Source organism: Aotus nancymaae, unplaced genomic scaffold, assembly GCF_030222135.1.
Source record: "Aotus nancymaae isolate 86718 unplaced genomic scaffold, 86718_ANA_hifiasm-v0.15.2.pri h1tg000002l, whole genome shotgun sequence".
In the NCBI taxonomy this organism is placed as follows: domain Eukaryota; kingdom Metazoa; phylum Chordata; class Mammalia; order Primates; family Aotidae; genus Aotus; species Aotus nancymaae.
This window is the reverse complement of record NW_026988413.1, coordinates 45,201,478-45,219,979: the sequence shown is the minus strand read 5'-3', so window position 1 is coordinate 45,219,979 and position 18,502 is coordinate 45,201,478. Positions and strand designations below refer to the sequence as shown.

The 18,502-nt window shown below is 34.9% G+C and overlaps 2 protein-coding genes across 5 annotated transcripts in view; one reads left to right on the top strand and one right to left on the bottom strand.

Moving 5' to 3' along the window:
- The window catches only part of LRRN3 (leucine rich repeat neuronal 3), a 33,440-nt gene extending 19,573 nt beyond the window's left edge, over positions 1-13,867 (top strand). Inside the window, exon 2 of the mRNA XM_012457016.2 lies at positions 10,869-13,867. Within this exon, the coding sequence (XP_012312439.2) occupies positions 11,227-13,353 (2,127 nt within the window). The 5' untranslated portion in view covers positions 10,869-11,226 and the 3' untranslated portion in view covers positions 13,354-13,867. The remainder of the gene's footprint in view (positions 1-10,868) is intronic.
- IMMP2L (inner mitochondrial membrane peptidase subunit 2) overlaps positions 1-18,502 on the bottom strand; it is an 895,580-nt gene that overhangs the window by 433,575 nt on the left and 443,503 nt on the right. The gene's annotated exons all lie outside the window — the stretch shown is intronic.

Below are 18,502 nucleotides of genomic sequence, written 5' to 3'. Positions count from 1 at the left end.
TGAAAGAACTATTTTTCTCCATTAAGATTTAGAACTCCCTTTGGTGCTCTAGTCATGTACAACCTAGCAAAAATACGCTTAAATGGGCATATTGCCCATGCTCTTCATGGGTAGCAGTTGTAAAAAAAAAAAAAAAAAAAAGGTAATGTTAGCAAGGGCCTATATTGCCCATTAACACATAATTTGGTAGGCATCACAAATAATACTGCTTTCCATTCCAAAAAAAAAAAATGGCCCATCAGTATTATTACTCCCCCACCTTAACTTTAACTCTCTCTATTCAACACATAAGGCAAAATGTATTTCATTTTTTATGCCACTCTTTTGACACTCATATTTCCCAAATGTTCACAACCTGATACAGACTAGCCCTTAAATGGTACAGTGACCAAATATCGAAAATACATTAAAGTAGAAATCACCATAAAGTCCATTATAAGCAGAAATAATGTGAATCAACTCATGTCCCCCTGTGTCAATAGTAATGTTAAATGAATTCAAAGGGGTTTTATTAGACAACCAAATTTTACAATGTCATCTACATAACGTAGTCCTACATAATTAACTTAAAGTAAAGAGCTGGCCGGGCGCGGTGGCTCAAGCCTGTAATCCCAGCACTTTGGGAGGCCGAGGCGGGTGGATCCCGAGGTCAAGAGATCGAGACCATCCTGGTCACCATGGTGAAACCCCGTCTCTACTAATACAAAAAATTAGCTGGGCACGGTGGCGCGTGCCTGTAATCCCAGCTACTCAGGAGGCTGAGGCAGGAGAATTGCCTGAACCCAGGAGGCGGAGGTTGCGGTGAGCCGAGATCGCGCCATTGCACTCCAACCTGGGTAACAAGAGCGAAACTCCGTCTCAAAAAAAAAAAAAAAAAAAAAAAAAAAAAGAGCTATTTTGAGGCTTCTATAAAGTTAGTGACCACATTCCAGCCTGCGTGACAAAAGGAGACCTTCTCTCTGAAGAAAAAAAAAAACAAAAACATGCCTTTAAGTTAGGTGACAGGAAAAAGGAAATACAAAATGTTATTTATTTATTATTATTTTATTTTTTTTGAGATGGAGTCTCTCTCTGTTGTCCAGGCTGGAGTACTAGTGGCGCAATCTTAGCTCATTGCAACCTCCGCCTCCTGGGTTCAAGCGACTCTCCTGTCTCAGCCTCCTGAGTAGCTGTGTTTGCAGGAGTATGCCACCACACTCGGTTAATTTTTGTACTTTAGTAGAGACAGGGTGTTGTTAGCAGAGATGGGGTTTCATCATATTGGTTGGTCTCAAACTCCTGGCCTCAGTTAATCTGACCGCCTCAGCCTCCCAAAGTGCTGGGATTACAGGTATGAGCCACCACTCCTAGCCCTGGAAATGCAAAACTTTAACCTGCATATAGTGCCTTTTATTTTCACACATGAAATAAATAACAAAGCTTCACTGACCTGGCTTGTATCAAGAACTTTAACTCTGTGTGTCACTTCATATTTCAGAGTGCCACCAAGTCATCTCACATTAATCATTTACACAGGTGTTAGGGAAAGAGCTCATGTCCTGTACAGTGATGAATTTCCAATCACAAAAAGACGCACAAATATGCACACAGCCATAAATATGGCCACCATGTCTTGGTTGAAACTCAAAGCCATAACTCAGGAAGCTTTTTCAAGCTTACGGTGGAATGTTTATTGTTTTTCTATTTTTAAAACTTTTTTGTATCCCCTGGACACAAATATAGCAATGCTGTTCTAAGCAGATTGTCAAGAACATACGCAGGAAACAAACCATAGAGCATGAGGGAAATCTGGCACACTTTTGAAAAGAAAATAGACAATTCCATGCTTATGATAAGGAACTAACAATACAGACCACATCCCTATTATGATCTCCCTTAGGTATATTAACAGAAAAAAAAAAATCCATCTCTGAACTCATGGCAGGCGTCAGGCTTACCCAAGGCACACCTGAAAATATGGTGCTATAATTTAGTCTCTTGTTTATTTGATTTGAAAAAATTCTTTCAAACTGAAGGAGCTCATTTCATTTTCTTTGCTTTCAACATATGTTTTATCTTCCCAATTCTTAGTAAAAATGTAAACCTTGATATTTGAGTTGTTTTAATAGCAATGAGAACCAATATTTTATTATACGCAGAACAGACAATGAACTACCCAGAAACCTTCCACTCTGAGTTCCTTCAGAACAATGTTCCTCTCCAAAATATAATTTTGACATTTCTGTAATAATATTGTAACTAAAATATTATTCATTCTCTATCTGTACTACGTCATTGGACTCTTGTCCACAGGATTCCTTATCTTCTTTACAAACCAATGACTTTCTGTTTTGTCACACTGAGTTAATCAAAGAATACAAATGAGACAAAAACCTTTTTACTGCCATCCTTTTACAGCATATCTGTGCTTCAAAAACCATCCCTCCTGAGACTGATAAAAGCATTTACTGGTGGCAATCAATATAGAATAGATCTTTTTTTTTTTTTTTTGCATACATGCCTATCATGTCCTCCCATGTAAAAGGCCCTAGAGAGCAGTGCTTGCAAGATCAGAAAGTATAAGGCAGCATACTCGTGCCTGTTCATAGAATCAACTCAGGCTGGAACCACTTCATTTATTTCTTTTTTAACTATACCAGGGAGATGGACAGTCTTCATGTGACTTAAAGAATAAAGACTTCAAAGACAGGATATTTGGCTATCTTCCAATAAAAAAAAGACTTAAAAATTGTTTAAATTATCTGAATAATAACCCCAAATGTTTTCATCTCAGATGCAGGATAACTGAAAGTGGGTCTATATGAGACACACATTTCCCAAACCATTGTACTGCAAGGCACAGTATAAGTCTTTCTCCTGTCATTCAAGCAGGAGAATCTCCAAATCCAGCTGGAAATTCCTTTGAAGATAAAAGGATGGCATCATTTACCAATCATACCACTGCACTAGCTTCTCAAATAAACTGGAACTAATGATAAGAATGAGCTTTAAGAGACCAAAGCTGTCAAGAGAATAAGGAAAGCATATTTGGGCAGACTTTTCCTCTCAATTTATGTGAAATGTGTAAAATACAAATTAAGGCCTAATTAAATCCCTCAAAATATCTATTGATAGAAATAAAAATTAGACAAAATGGGAAAACTTAATGCATAAATTTAGTCAATCACATTCAAAATTTTCTGAACAGAATTGAAGTATCTCAGTGGACACGTGCACACAAATCTACACACACACACATTTTGCCAGGAAAACAATGATTTCTCTTACAAGCGTATATAAATTACTCCTGACATACACATTTTAAAAATTCTTCAAATTTTTCATGAATTTGTACAGCTCCTAAGAATCTTTTTATAGACTATTTCTTATGCTAGTGAAATTAGCACCGTGTCTATCTCTATGCCATAGTTTGACAGACATATAAAACATGACTAAACATAAAAACCTAAAAATATCATAAAATCCCTGAGTAAATCCTGTCAGTTTCCATCCAAGTACATTGTATTAAGTTTGCACAAAGAAATATATCGGCCAGGTGCAGTGGCTCACGCCTGTAATTACAGCACTTTGGGATGCCAAGGCGGGCAGATCACGAGGTCAGGAGTTCGAGACCAGCCTGACCAACATGGTGAAACCTCGTCTCTAGTAAAAATACAAAAATTAGTCTGCCATGGGGATGGGCACCTGTAATCCCAGCTACTCAGGAGGCTGCGGTAGGAGAATCATTTGAACCTGGGAAGCAGAGGTTGCAGTGAGCTGAGATCACGCCATTGCATCCAGCCTGGGTGATAGGGTGAGACTCCGTCTCAAAAAAAAAAAAAAAAAAAAGCAAGAAAAGGAATATGTCAAAAGCATTTTGGGAGGATTTAAGGTTACTACAAAAACTAAATAATAATGTAACTTGAAGGTAATTTTTATTTTTAGAAATGAAGTCACTAAAGGTCATGAGGTCTCCTACCTCCTGGGTCTGCATACTTTCACAATACCCTGCTGTTAAAGTGCTGGTAATTTAACAGAGAGGCATCACCCAAATAGAGATCTCTAGTTTAATTATAACCTGAAGCAAATCTTCTTCCATCACTATTTCTCAACTTGGAAAACAAGATGATTATACTTCAATCTAAGATTAGTGAATATTAAGGCTAATGAATAAATGAGTGCTTTTCCCCAGAGAGACCTACACTTGGGACCATATAAATGCTAAATAACAAGGTAATGATAAAAGAGAAGTTAAAAAAGCAAATCAAGCAATCAAAAGCCACTGGCTCTCAAATAATATTGAATAATGTACTGTTATGCCATATTGTAAATCAGAATTCCCCAATACATGGAGTGATGCTTATAGGAAAAAATATAAGCATCAAGAGACAAGTTAAGGTTTAAAAATATCATTTACTAATCACATATAAAAATCAACTTCACAAATAATTCTATTAATGAAGTGCTCAGTTGAGCAAAATCAATAATTAAAAATAACTATAAATCAGAATTCTTTTCATAATAAAAAAATGACAGTATCATGACAAGCTGATAATTTATGAGTATACAGAGAAATGACTACCCCAATATGAAATACTCCTGTGATTAAGATTTCATTTCCCCCTCTGTAAAAGAAAATTATTGAGAGATTTATGTACTATAAACTACCGTTTCTAAAGTATAACTGTACTATAACTAGATTCCACAAATCTGATGTATTAGAGTGACACATTTGCAATTATTTTTATTTGTTTTGTTTATTTTTATATATTTATATATTTTTTAGACAGAGTTATACTCTGTTGCTCAGGCTGGAGTGCAGCTGATGCAATCTCAGCTCACTGCAGCCACCGCCTCCCAGGTTCAAGCGATTCTAATGCCTGAGCCTCCCAAATAGCTGGGACTAGAGACAGACATGCACCACCACGCCCAGCTAATTTTTGTATTTTTACTAGAGACAAGGCTTCACTATGTTGGCCAGGCTGGTCTAAAACTCCTGGCCTCAGGTGATCCACCTGCCTCAGCCTCCCAAAGTGCTGGGATTACAGGCATGAGCCACTGCACCTGCCCAGAATTATTTTTTAAAGAAAACTGGGGCCGGGCGCGGTGGCTCACGCCTGTAACCCCAGCACTTTGGGAGGCCGAGGCGGGTGGATCACGAGGTCAAGAGATCGAGACCATCCTGGTCAACATGGTGAAACCCCGTCTCTACTAAAAATACAAAAAAATTAGCTGGGCATGGTGGCACGTGCCTGTAATCCCAGCTACTCAGGAGGCTGAGGCAGGAGAATTGCCTGAACCCAGGAGGCGGGGGTTGCGTTGAGCCGAGATCGCGCCATTGCACTCCAGCCTAGGTAACGAGCGAAACTCCGTCTCAAAAAAAAAAAAAAAAAAAAAAGAAAGCAAAACTATTCCCATATAGCACAAGCCTCAAATTCTAAAAACAAAAGAAGTAAAAAGATAAAACATCCAAGATTCTCTCAAATCTGCCCAAAGCGTATTTTGAGACTCGGGAGACAGAATTGTGCTATTTAAGTTACTCTTGGTTTCTCTGAGAGAACTTTATCGCAAGGCCTATACTGTCATTAAAGGACTCATCTGAGCCCTGCATCATGAAGTATGGGAACAGGACATGACTTGTTTATGATCTGCATTGATACTTGCTGGGTTAAAATAAAAGGTCTGAAATACAAGACAAGGACAAGGGCATAAAATAATATCAAATTGTCCCTCCTTTAAAAAAAGATCTATAGCTATTCCTATAATAATAATGAGATATCTGCCAGTTTGAAAATCTCAAAATATCAGATCTGAAAATCTGAAAATATCAGAATCCACTCTAAAACCACTCTAAAAGATAGTATCCATTAAATATATGGGTATACATGACATACATTTTACTATATAAATTCCGTACAATAGTGAAAATAATTTTTCTCTAATAAACAGATTTATTTATAATGGCAACTCCATACAAAATCTCCAAAATTTCACAGGACTTTAACAACCAACTTGAAAACAACAGTGAAAATTTAGTGCACATTTTGTGAGAAACTAAGATTCAGAGAGCAATGTAATTACTCTCACATAGCAAAACTAGGCCTAAAAAATAGTTTTTATTTTATTCCTTCCACAACACTCGACTGCATTATAAATCGTGTCTGAGTAAACTTTATTATCAGAGGAAGAGAAACACCCGACAATAATAATAAAAAAGGCAGTGCACCCACAGAGTTGGAGGAAACACCTTTCTGAAAAGATACCAAGATGAGTGGTGCTTTTTTAAAAATAAACATTTGAGGGGAAGTAAACTTAGTGGTTAAGACTAAGCTTCAGAGGTTAAAATGAAGGAATCTGAATTCACGTCTCAATTTAGATCAACTTTGCTCTAATCGAGGCAATTTACTTCCTACTGGTTAGTTTGCCTTAATTTAATGACTAAAGTAATTCCCTACTTTGTGCACTACTGTGTAGATGAAAACTTAAAATAGAAATAATGGCAAATAACTAATTTGATAGCCTTTAAAATTCCTATAATGACTAAAATTCACTGATCCTAATTTGTTAATGGCATAGGACTACAGTATTGAAAATAAACTTGTAATCAATTAAAAAACACAAAGGTTAAAGTCAGATAAGTGAGTCTATATACACTCAATTGTTAGACATCTTTGGAAAAAATCTTTGCTGTTCACAGAATAGTATCACATAAGTTTGGAATCTGAAAGAATCTTACAGCTCATGCAACCAAATTTCTAAATGACAGAGATCAATAATCTGAGGTACAAGAAAGTGAATATCCTGTCCCCAGTTACAAAATCATTAGTAAACAAGAAAGTGAATATCCTGTCCCCAGTTACAAAATCATTAGTAAACAAGAAAGTGAATATCCTGTCCCCAGCTACAAAATCATCTAGTAAACCTGGCCCATGTTTCTTAATGCAAAACAAATTTTCTTTCCTTGTAAGGAAAGAAAATTTCTCATTAACATCAATTTTTAAGGATACCATTCATTAAACTATTCTAAATAGTTACCATTTTCCATTTCTTGAAAGTTGGCATATAAATTCAAATAATTAGTTTTGAAAAACTGGAAAAGAAGTATTTCCTAAGGAAAATAGAACAGTTCTTTATAGGGATGCATTTAGTATAATTCAACAACACCTTTGGGATATGGAACCTTCAATTAGAACTGAAGAAAGACCCAGTCTTACAACAAGGGAATAGAAAGTCAGATAATGGGAGAATAGAATTTAAGTTCTTTATACAAATGAACGTAGCTAGCAATTTGCTATAGAAGAAAAGGAAAAACTGGGTTTTAATGTAGCATGGCAATTCTTTCTTCACCACTTTTTCAACTTAAGTATCAAAATGTTTCTCTTCCTCAGTCTCTGTAGACTTTATAATACACATAATGAGGTACAAAGAAGAAGGCACACTTCGTTCTTAAGTTTAGCATGTAAAAACTCACCTAAAAGATAGTGGATTTTAAATCTTCTTATCCATGTGTCCTCACTATACCCAAGATAATTTTGTGTAAGTATCATAAAAGACCATAGAACATTCATGTTGCTCCTTTTGGAGGAACAGAATTAAGCATTCCCAACTTTGTCATTCACAGAGCACGGCACACACTTTATTGTAAAACAAATCTACTGTGCATCATTGTCCTTACCTTTTTACTCTTTCGATAATGGAAAACTTGGTGAGCAAATATTTTATCTTATGTATTGTTGACTTTCCAGTGTCTACGATAATGCCTGCCAAAAAGCAGGTGTTGGATCAGTATTTCATAAACAATGAAAAACAGATAAAGATGCTAAAGAATGAAGATCTCTTTACTAAGAAAAAGTAGCTTTATCCATAAAAGCTTCCACATATAATTATACCAAGAAACAACTTGTATTTTCAGATTAAAGAAATCTCAAATTATAAGTGCCCACAGGAATTGGATATATAAGATATGAGAATTCTTACAATTGTTTAATTTTAATCGCCTAAACTAGGTTGGGAATTCTCACAATTTTTTTGACTTTAATGGTCTAAACTAGGTTCTAATCCCACCTCACTATTTATTTATTGTGTGATATCAGGCAGATGGGTCTCAATAACCTTACACTAAAAAATAGAGATTAAAGTACCTCACCAACCTATTTCACAGGTTTATTAACATTAAGTTAATAATAAGAAAAGGCCTTGAAAATTATAAAGCACTAAGAAGATACTATTATTACTGACTTACTATTCTGCAAATAACCCATACTGAATAGCATATTATTGAAATATCATAATCATTTCCACAGACATAAGAAAAAGACAATATTATGCTAAAGAAAGGATAAATGTCTATATTCTCTTTTGTGTTTCCCATACTATTTCTTCCTACAGACCAAGAGTAACAACATTTGAATTTGCTCACCACTATAAACACTCTCATTTTCAAAAGCTTTCAGAATAAATCTAACTCACAATATGGTTGTAGAAAGCACATGGCTATGTAAATGATGAAATAAGATAAGAAAACACTTTCTAATTTAATACAAATATAAATTTTAAGACACCAGAATAATTTCAAAATAATAAGTGACATTTTATTAAGACTCCCCCATCATCTTTAACATTTCTGAACCTCTAGTTAACTTAAGGATGTAGCACCTCTGTGCTCTGCTGGAGAAAGTAAACCTATCCAATTAATTGACAGAAGTAATGGGTTCTCCATTCTCAGCTGAGTGATTTACAGAAACACACAGAAATGGAATTGGACTTTGTACCAAGGCTTTTCCTTCACTCTGGACATAAAAGGGCAATAGATTTCTACTTTAGATCTATTCGGAGAGGTATATGCTCCAAATGAGCATGCATATGGAATTGTAACAATCTGTTTATTTCTGTTTCCCCTCCAGAATGAAAGTTTACTAAAGAAATCAACCATATCTAAGTCATCTTTTTTCCCTCTAGCTATTAACACAATAATTGGCATGTAGAAAGTGCTCAATAACTGTTGACTGGATAAATTAAAGAACAAAGCACAGGTATAATAGATTAACTTTTCTCTTAAAGTCTAACATTCTTTTGTATTAGCCTGAATTTTAATCTCTGGATTTTAGTAATATATGTAACACAAATTTGATGTTAGTAAATACTTATAGGCATTGAAGCAGATGGATTTAGTGAAAATAGAAATTAAGCAGATTGAATTGCTTAATATGTAAAAGAATGCATACATGATTCTATTAATTAATGAAATTCATTTATCAGTTAACTCAAGACATTTCTTGGACATATACCACATTATAATGATCATGCCCAGAAGATGGGAATGTGAAGCCAGGCAAGTTCTCATGCTCTCAAGGAGGTTAGTGCCTGGTGAAGGAAAGAATCAAGGAAATGCTAGACAGAGGCAAGTGCTAGAACCATGGGACCACTGTGGAGGGGCAGCTAAGTACATCTGGAAGGAGGGCTTATATGAAAGTCTTGTATGAAAGACTTTCCAGAGGGGAGATTCTTGAACTGAAGTTTGAAAAGACAGTGAAAAAGTATTTAAAACAAAGAAAGAAGTATTTCAGACAGAGTAATGCAACCATAGCTCTATCAATAGAGAGAAGGTTGCCTGCAGGAAAATGGCAGACGGTGAGGTAAACATAGAGAAAAAGAAGGATGCCACATATCAAATTGGCAACTTGCTGTTGGAATTGATTATATTTCAAAGGCACTGTTATCCATTTAAAAGAAAAATATCTAGGTCTTTTGTGTTACTGACTGTATTTGTCCATTCTCATGCTGCTAATAAAGACAAATCCCAGACTGGGTAATTTACAAAGAAAAAGAGGTTTAATGGACTCATGGCTCCATGAGGCCTCACAATCATGGTAGATGGCAAAAGGCACATCTACATGGAGGCAGGCAAGAGAGAATGAGAATCAAGCAAATGGGGTTTCCCCTATAAAACCATCAGATCTCATGAGACTTATTTCACTACCATGAGCATGGGGGAAACTGCCCCCATTATTTAATTATCTCCCACCAGGTCCCTCCAACAATACATGGGAATTATCACATCTACAATTCAAGATGAGATTTGGGTGGGGACACAGCCAAACCATATCACTGATGTAATAAAGTTATTTTTTCATTGTTAGTCAGTAATGGAAGGTAAGCTCTTCTCAGGGAAAAAGAAAACAGCCAAATGTTAATCTTCTAAACTTTAGTTAAAAATGATAACATACAGGTACATCTACAGCAAATTAAAATCTTGTCTGAAGACTACAAAACTCAAGTCATTTTATGCAAAGGAGACTATGGAAAGAAGTGTGACTGAAATGGGAAACAGCTAAATACTACTACATCTAGCTTTCTTAACATTTTATAATTTTTGTCTTTAAATCCTGTCTCCTGAGAGCCTATTGAACTGTCTAACTCATTTGGTTATAACTGCATAGTATTATTTATTTATTGGCTTTTTAGTTTGCTTAACAGGCAAAAAAAAAATCCATCAACATGTAAAACATTTAAAAGTTGCCTTCCCTCTGTCCCTATAACTAAATTTCAAAGATGATGAAAAATATAATAAATAAAATTACAAGGTATAAACAAGTAAAGAATTGAAATAACAGAAAATTTGTGGAAACATATTCATCAAAATAATAAATCTTCAGCCTTTTAAAGATTAGATTTCTCAGCCTGCCCAACGTCTGGACCAAGAATTGTCAAGGACAGTCATGGAAAAGATAAAGTCATCAAAACATATTGATGTACCCATAAACTCTAAGACTATAATTTATACATGAAATAATTATAATTAGTTAATGGATATTAATTATGGTATTTTTCATTTGTACTGATTATTTTTTCTCTCTTTTTTCTTTCATCTTTCATTTTATTACATTTAGCATCATGCTGCTATTCCTGCAAGTACTGAACAAGCATGGGATTTGAATATTATACTTCTAAATAAATGAATTACTCAATCTCCTGTGACCATCTATACATACTCCATCTTCAAAAAGTACATCAACATTATATCATTGAGGAAATAGTTACTTTCTTTTCTCCAATATGCATGACATTTTTGGACAATGCAATTGTGGCACTGGCACTTACTTCAATGAAGAAAACCTTTGTGGTTCTATGGCATTCATCATTTGACAAATACAAGTATCTTCCTTATCAATCAGCTCCTGTTGAAATTACCAGCACTGAATGTGGAATCCTTAAGGGCCCATTAAATTTCTGAAGAAGAAAGCTAAGATGAAGGACATGCCACTCCAAATTCATGTGCTACTTGGCCTAGCTATCACTACACTAGTACAAGCTGTAGATAAAAAAGTGGATTGTCCACAGTTATGTACATGTGAAATCAGGCCTTGGTTTACACCCAGATCCATTTATATGGAAGCATCTACAGTGGATTGTAATGATTTAGGTCTTTTAACTTTCCCAGCCAGATTGCCTGCTAACACACAGATTCTGCTCCTGCAGACTAACAATATTGCAAAAATTGAATACTCCACAGACTTTCCAGTAAACCTCACTGGCCTGGATTTATCTCAAAACAATTTATCTTCAGTCACCAATATTAATGTAAAAAAGATGCCTCAGCTCCTTTCTGTGTACCTAGAGGAAAACAAACTTACTGAGCTGCCTGAAAAATGTCTGTCTGAACTGAACAACTTACAAGAACTCTATATTAATCACAACTTGCTTTCTACAATTTCACCTGGAGCTTTTATTGGCCTACATAATCTTCTTCGACTTCATCTCAATTCAAATAGATTGCAGATGATCAACAGTAAGTGGTTTGATGCTCTTCCAAATCTAGAGATTCTGATGATTGGGGAAAATCCAATCATCAGAATCAAAGACATGAACTTTAAGCCTCTTATCAATCTTCGCAGCCTGGTTATAGCTGGTATAAACCTCACAGAAATACCAGATAATGCCTTGGTTGGACTTGAAAACTTAGAAAGCATCTCTTTTTATGACAACAGGCTTATTAAAGTACCCCATGTTGCTCTTCAAAAAGTTGTAAATCTCAAATTTTTGGATCTAAATAAAAATCCTATTAATAGAATACGAAGGGGTGATTTTAGCAATATGCTGCACTTAAAAGAGTTGGGGATAAATAATATGCCTGAGCTGATTTCTATCGATAGTCTTGCTGTGGATAACCTGCCAGATTTAAGAAAAATAGAAGCTACTAACAACCCCAGATTGTCTTACATTCACCCCAACGCATTTTTCAGACTCCCCAAGCTGGAATCGCTCATGCTGAACAGCAATGCCCTCAGTGCCCTGTACCATGGTACCATTGAGTCTCTGCCAAACCTCAAGGAAATTAGCATACACAGTAACCCCATCAGGTGTGACTGCGTCATCCGTTGGATCAATATGAACAAAACCAACATTCGATTTATGGAGCCAGATTCTCTGTTTTGTGTGGACCCACCTGAATTCCAAGGTCAGAATGTTCGGCAAGTACATTTCAGGGACATGATGGAAATCTGTCTCCCTCTTATAGCTCCTGAGAGCTTTCCTTCTAATCTAAATGTAGAAGCTGGGAGCTGTTTTTCTTTACACTGTAGAGCTACGGCAGAACCACAGCCTGAAATCTACTGGATAACACCTTCTGGTCAAAAACTCCTACCTAATACCCTGACAGACAAGTTCTATGTCCACTCTGAAGGAACGCTAGATATAAATGGCATAACTCCCAAAGAAGGGGGTTTATATACTTGTATAGCAACTAACCTAGTTGGCGCTGACTTGAAGTCTGTTATGATCAAAGTGGATGGATCTTTTCCACAGGATAACAATGGCTCTTTGAATATTAAAATAAGAGATATTCAGGCCAATTCAGTTTTGGTGTCTTGGAAAGCAAGTTCTAAAATTCTCAAATCTAGTGTTAAATGGACAGCCTTTGTCAAGACTGAAAATTCTCATGCTGCCCAAAGTGCTCGAATACCATCTGATGTCAAGGTATATAATCTTACTCATCTGAACCCATCAACTGAGTATAGAATTTGTATTGATATTCCCACCATCTATCAGAAGAACAGAAAAAAGTGTGTAAATGTCACCACCAAAGGTCTGGACCATGATCAAAAAGAGAATGAAAAGAGTAATACCACAACACTTATGGCCTGTCTTGGAGGCCTTCTGGGGATTATTGGTGTGATATGTCTTATCAGCTGCCTCTCTCAAGAAATTAACTATGATGGTGGACAGACCTATGTGAGGAATTACTTACAGAAACCAACCTTTGCATTCAGTGAGCTTTATCCTCCTCTGATAAATCTCTGGGAAGCAGGAAAAGAAAAAACTACATCATTGAAAGTAAAAGCAACCGTTATAGGTTTACCAACAAATATGTCCTAAAAACAAACAAAAGCTAAAGATTGCAGTTGTGCTAAAAAAAAAAAAAAAAGAAAAAAAAAAAGTAGAGAAAAATTACTTTCGAGAGGGAAGTTTAAGCTTCACCAATGCTGCTCTTGACCAATGGAAATATGTACAACTTCAGCATTTTAAGTAACTGGCTTCAAGGGGTACTGTGGCAACCAAATAAAATAACTCCATTTTCTAAAACTTTCATGTAACTTTTATGTCTGGACTACAGTTAAAGTGGACAAAAACATTTCTGTATTTTTTTTAAGTATATAAGAGTAGTCGAACTGAGCAATACCTCCTCCTGTGTTGTATTACACATATTAGCCACGAGTTTTTGCAGTGACCACATAAACTTGAATTGACACGTGGTGTAATAAAATGGACAAATTCTGTAGAGTAGACACAGTGAGTATGTGGATTCTTTTATAAGGAAAAATACATTTTGGATTAAAATCAATTGCTTTTGTCTTGTTTTGTTTCTAAATAAAGAATAATTTCTGGGAAATATCATCTGATCAGATATCATTTAAATGACAAAGTTTTTAAAAGGTGTTTTTCTATAATGAAATTTGGAATGCAAGAGTTAAGACATTTTTCTTGGGTGGTGGGACTACATTTTTATAATGCCCCAAAGATGCATTTCAGAAAGCACTTAATCAGTATGAAATGGCAATCATAATTTGTTTTTAACCCTTTAACTATTGACAGAAACTCTAGAAAATTATGTATTCACTTAAAGATTTTCTTTTTTTTTAACAAGTAGCTTTTGGAGTAGATTAAATTTTTAGGTTCAGATAATATAAATTCAGTATCTGAGCAACATAAAGTCTTGTATTAATAATTAGTAGTAGCTTAGTTATAGGTTGCTTGCTCTTTTTTTGTTTTTTTTGTTTTGAGACAGAGTCTCCCCTTGTTGCTCAGGCAGGAGTGTAGTGGCACAATCTTGGCTCACTGCCGCCTCCGCCTCTGGGGTTCAAGTGATTCTCCTGCCTCAGCCGCCCAAGTATCCAGGATTACAGGTATGTGCCACAGCTCCCGGCTAATTTTTGTATTTTGAGTGGAGACAGGGTTTCACCATGTTGGCCAGGCTGGTCTTGAACTCCTGAACTCAGATGATCCAACCCCCTCAGCCTCTTAAAGTGATGGGATTACAGGCATGAGCCACCACGCCTGGTCTAGGCTGCTTGCTTTGCAGAAACTATTGCCAAATTTCAGAATGACTTATGCTCTAGTTATAATTTTTAAATCTATCTCTGATTCAAAATGGTTAAGGAGCTTCACTGAAATAACAAGCAAATCACCAGGTAATTTACTATATTTAAACACGGCAAGGAAACAACATGTTTCAGTCCAAGACTAAGATTTTAGAATTACACCATAAAACACATGGGATTGGTAGTAGAAGTTTAACATGTTCAACTTTCTGAAATTTCTTTTATTTAGTTCATGCCAATATAAAAATGACATAATTCAGATATTTCCAGAGTTTGAAACAAATTTAGGAGGAATGAAGTTAACTAAAGGAAAAGCTTCTGAAATGATTTTGAAGTAAAAGAAAAATGTGAGAATTTAATTCTTTAGTCCAGTCCTCTAAGAATATATTTAGGGTACCTGAAACCCACAGCTTATAAGATTACAAATCATTGAATTGAAGTGCCAAGTAGTTATTTAAAAATCTTATATAGGGAATATAAGGATTTCACTTAAAAAAACAAAACTAAGATCTTTGAGGATTTCAGTTATTTTTACAAACAAAACCCCACAGTCCTGCAAAAATAGAGGTATTTTTGTACAAAGCAAACATTCTGAGACAATAAAATACCACAGTTTTTATAGGCAAATTGTTTCTCTCTCAAAGTTACAAAGCTTTCAGGCTAATTGCTACTGTGTCTGCTCATAAGCAACTTTTAACTTTTCCTACAATAGCTTTCTGCAAAATATCAACATGCCACTGGCCTATAAACGTTTCCAGCACTGTAGCCATATCAATTTATTTGTTAATATTAGACATTTCTTTTGTGATACCATTGACCGTTTCCAGTTAAATCCTAGCTGTTTTTGACAGTGTGGAAGGCAATTGCTATGAACTTCTTAAAAGGAAAAATTGAGTTAATTTTAACACAACCAAAATATGAAACTTGTTAATTCAATGTGTTTCCCAAACACAAATTTTACAACCTGATGAATCACTATCACACAGAGGCTGACGTTAGAATTTATCAGTCAGACATGCTCATACATCAAGTGAGATTTCAGCATCACAGACAGAGCTTTTTAGAGCTCAGCTATTTGTCAAAAACATAGAAGCTGAAATACAACCTATTAGGATGCAGGCATTGTATAGGTCAGCAACAACTTGAGCATGTACCTTGTATGTTTCTTTGAAACCTGTCAGCCTGAAGAAGTACCACAAACATATAATAGCACTGAGAATTCATTTTAATCTACATATTTCTTTTAAAATTTGTTAGAAAAACTGCATTCTGAATAGATATCTAGTAGTTAGCACTAAAATGAAGTATTTTTGTTACAACCAAAAATATACAGATCCTCAAGGTAAATCATGAACCTACTTATTTGCTTAAATTTTAATATAAACTTCCAGTGAAAGAGAAATGACATCTGCTTCAATGAGAATAGTGTATCATACTCCCTATGTTACTTCTTAATCCTCACATAAAACTAAGCATTAGTCAAAGTACTCGAAGCATATAACTTACAATTTTGTGATACCATATAGATGCTCTTGTTGTGATACAGAACTTTACCTATAACAAATAAAACTCTCAAGCTTATGCCTGTATGAATGACACCTAATCTGCTCACCTTGTATGGAGAAAAATATCTTCGCACAAAAAAAATTTTGAAGAATTACATATTTTATAATTTATACTATAAAATAAAATTAAGATTTTCTAACAATAAGCATACCCAATTGAATACAAAAATATATAAAAACAGTGTTGAATAAAATGTATAATTTATAAAGTATGTAATTGTCAGTAAAGCTAAGCAGCAACAGGTTGGCAGTCATACGCTGTTTCTCCAAGTAAAATAGATTTATGGTACATAAATACTAATCACACATACATACTAGTCATTTAATATTTATTTTGGTGCTAAAGTTTTTATTCTAATTAGATGAAAAAGTTTTGAAGTAAAACTACATAAAAACAAGCATAAATTTAAAATAATTCCTTAGTTTATTCATTTAATTATGTTTTGTTTATATTCAATACACATTTATTGTATGGCTATTAGTCACTAGAAAAAGAGAAATAAGTAGGACAAATTTTCTACAATCTAAAACTTATGTTCTACTAGATTATATTCTAGTTTATTTTCTTTTTCAGTGTTTTCACAAATACACGTTAACTGTTATTCAGCAAAATCCTAGCCTTAATCATTTATAATTTCACAAAATGATAATGCTCAGAAAAATTTTAAGACTTTTTTCTGGGTCTAAAATGTTTTACTTCTCACAATTTTGAGCTTGCTTCAAATGTAATATTGATTTTATTCACTATATTTATAGAAACTAGCCTGATACCAACATTAGACTAGCTAAGTTAAGAGGCAAATTTAGGCCAGGCATGGTGGCTCACACCTGTAATCCCAGCACTTCTGGAGGCCTAGGTGAGTGGATCATGAAGTCAAGAGATTGAGACCATCCTGGCTAACATAGTGAAACCCTAATTCTACTAAAAATACAAAAATTAGGTGGGCGTGGTGGCACGCACCTGTAATCCCAGCTACTTGGGAGGCTGAGGCAGGAGAATTGCTTGAACCTTGGAGGCAGAGGTTGCAGTGAGCCAAGATCTCACCACTGCACACCAGCCTGGCAACAGAGCAAGACTCCGTCTCAAAAAGAAAAAAGGCATATTTATTTACCATAAATTATTTCTATGCGTAAAACATAGATAACTGTTACATGACCCCTGTTTCACACTCAAAGAGAAAATGAGAGGTGAATTTCTAAAAGGTTTATCTAATGCTGACAAAACATCTATATGTCTTACAAGAAGGTGAACCAACTTACTCTATCCACAATAACTCTTACAAGATGTTCCAGTAACTATAAAGGGAAATCTTAAAATTTCAGAGATTGCCATTTTAGATGAAAAAATCCAAAATGTGTCAGAAACTAATACAGCAAACAATAAAAAACAACTAAAACGTTTAAAGGTATACATGTATTAAGGAGTGAAAAAAAATCTCAATAATGTCACCATTAGGGGTGTAACTGTATATGTCACCATCTTGGGCTTCATTACAATGCTGATTTTTCAAGAGATAGGGAGTAATGAATAGTAACAAAATTGTGGCTGTATTTTCTTTAATCCAATCTTTTTCCTCAAATTTCCCAAGACATTATAACAAATAAGTAAAAATTTTTGAGAAGAATATGGCTGTCACCATTATATTCACTATATTAATATTCCAAAAGGATATTTTGCAATCAATTAAACAGAAAAGACTACAATGATCTTCTCTTTCAGATCCTGATGTTTTCACTACAGCTCCGCTTCTATAATACCATTTTGCCCTTACGAATGCATTGCTAACTAGGTCGTTGCTTGGGAGAACTACATCAATGTAGCGGAATGCCAATGTCTAGAAACAAAAGCCTGCAATCAGTATCATGGAGTTTGCGGAAAAGAAAGAACTGACTCCAGTTTCCACACGATACTGACTGCTTTTATGTGTTCATTTGACAAGTAAAGACTGTTTGTTAAGAGTGACCACGGCCTAGTTTTATGTTATTCCTCTGAAGCAAAATAAAAATATTTTACATAGGAGCAAAGTGCAAAATCAGAGTTAATGTCAACAGTCATAAAGCATATATGCAATTCTAGGAAAAATTATTTAGAGAAAAAAATTTTAAATATTACAGAATATAGATTATTTCCAAAATTTGGCCTAAATATATCATTTACAGTATACACAGAAGGCTCATGAATTGAGTAGTATACATTTAGTATTCTCAGGTCAGAGTACATCATATGAAATAGAACAAGATTCCTTTTAGTTCACACTAAAAATAGGCCTACAGAGATCTGAATTTACCTATTCTAGTTCACTGGATATACATCTCAGAAGGCTCCTAGCTCATCTTTGAAATAAGCCATAGAGCATATAC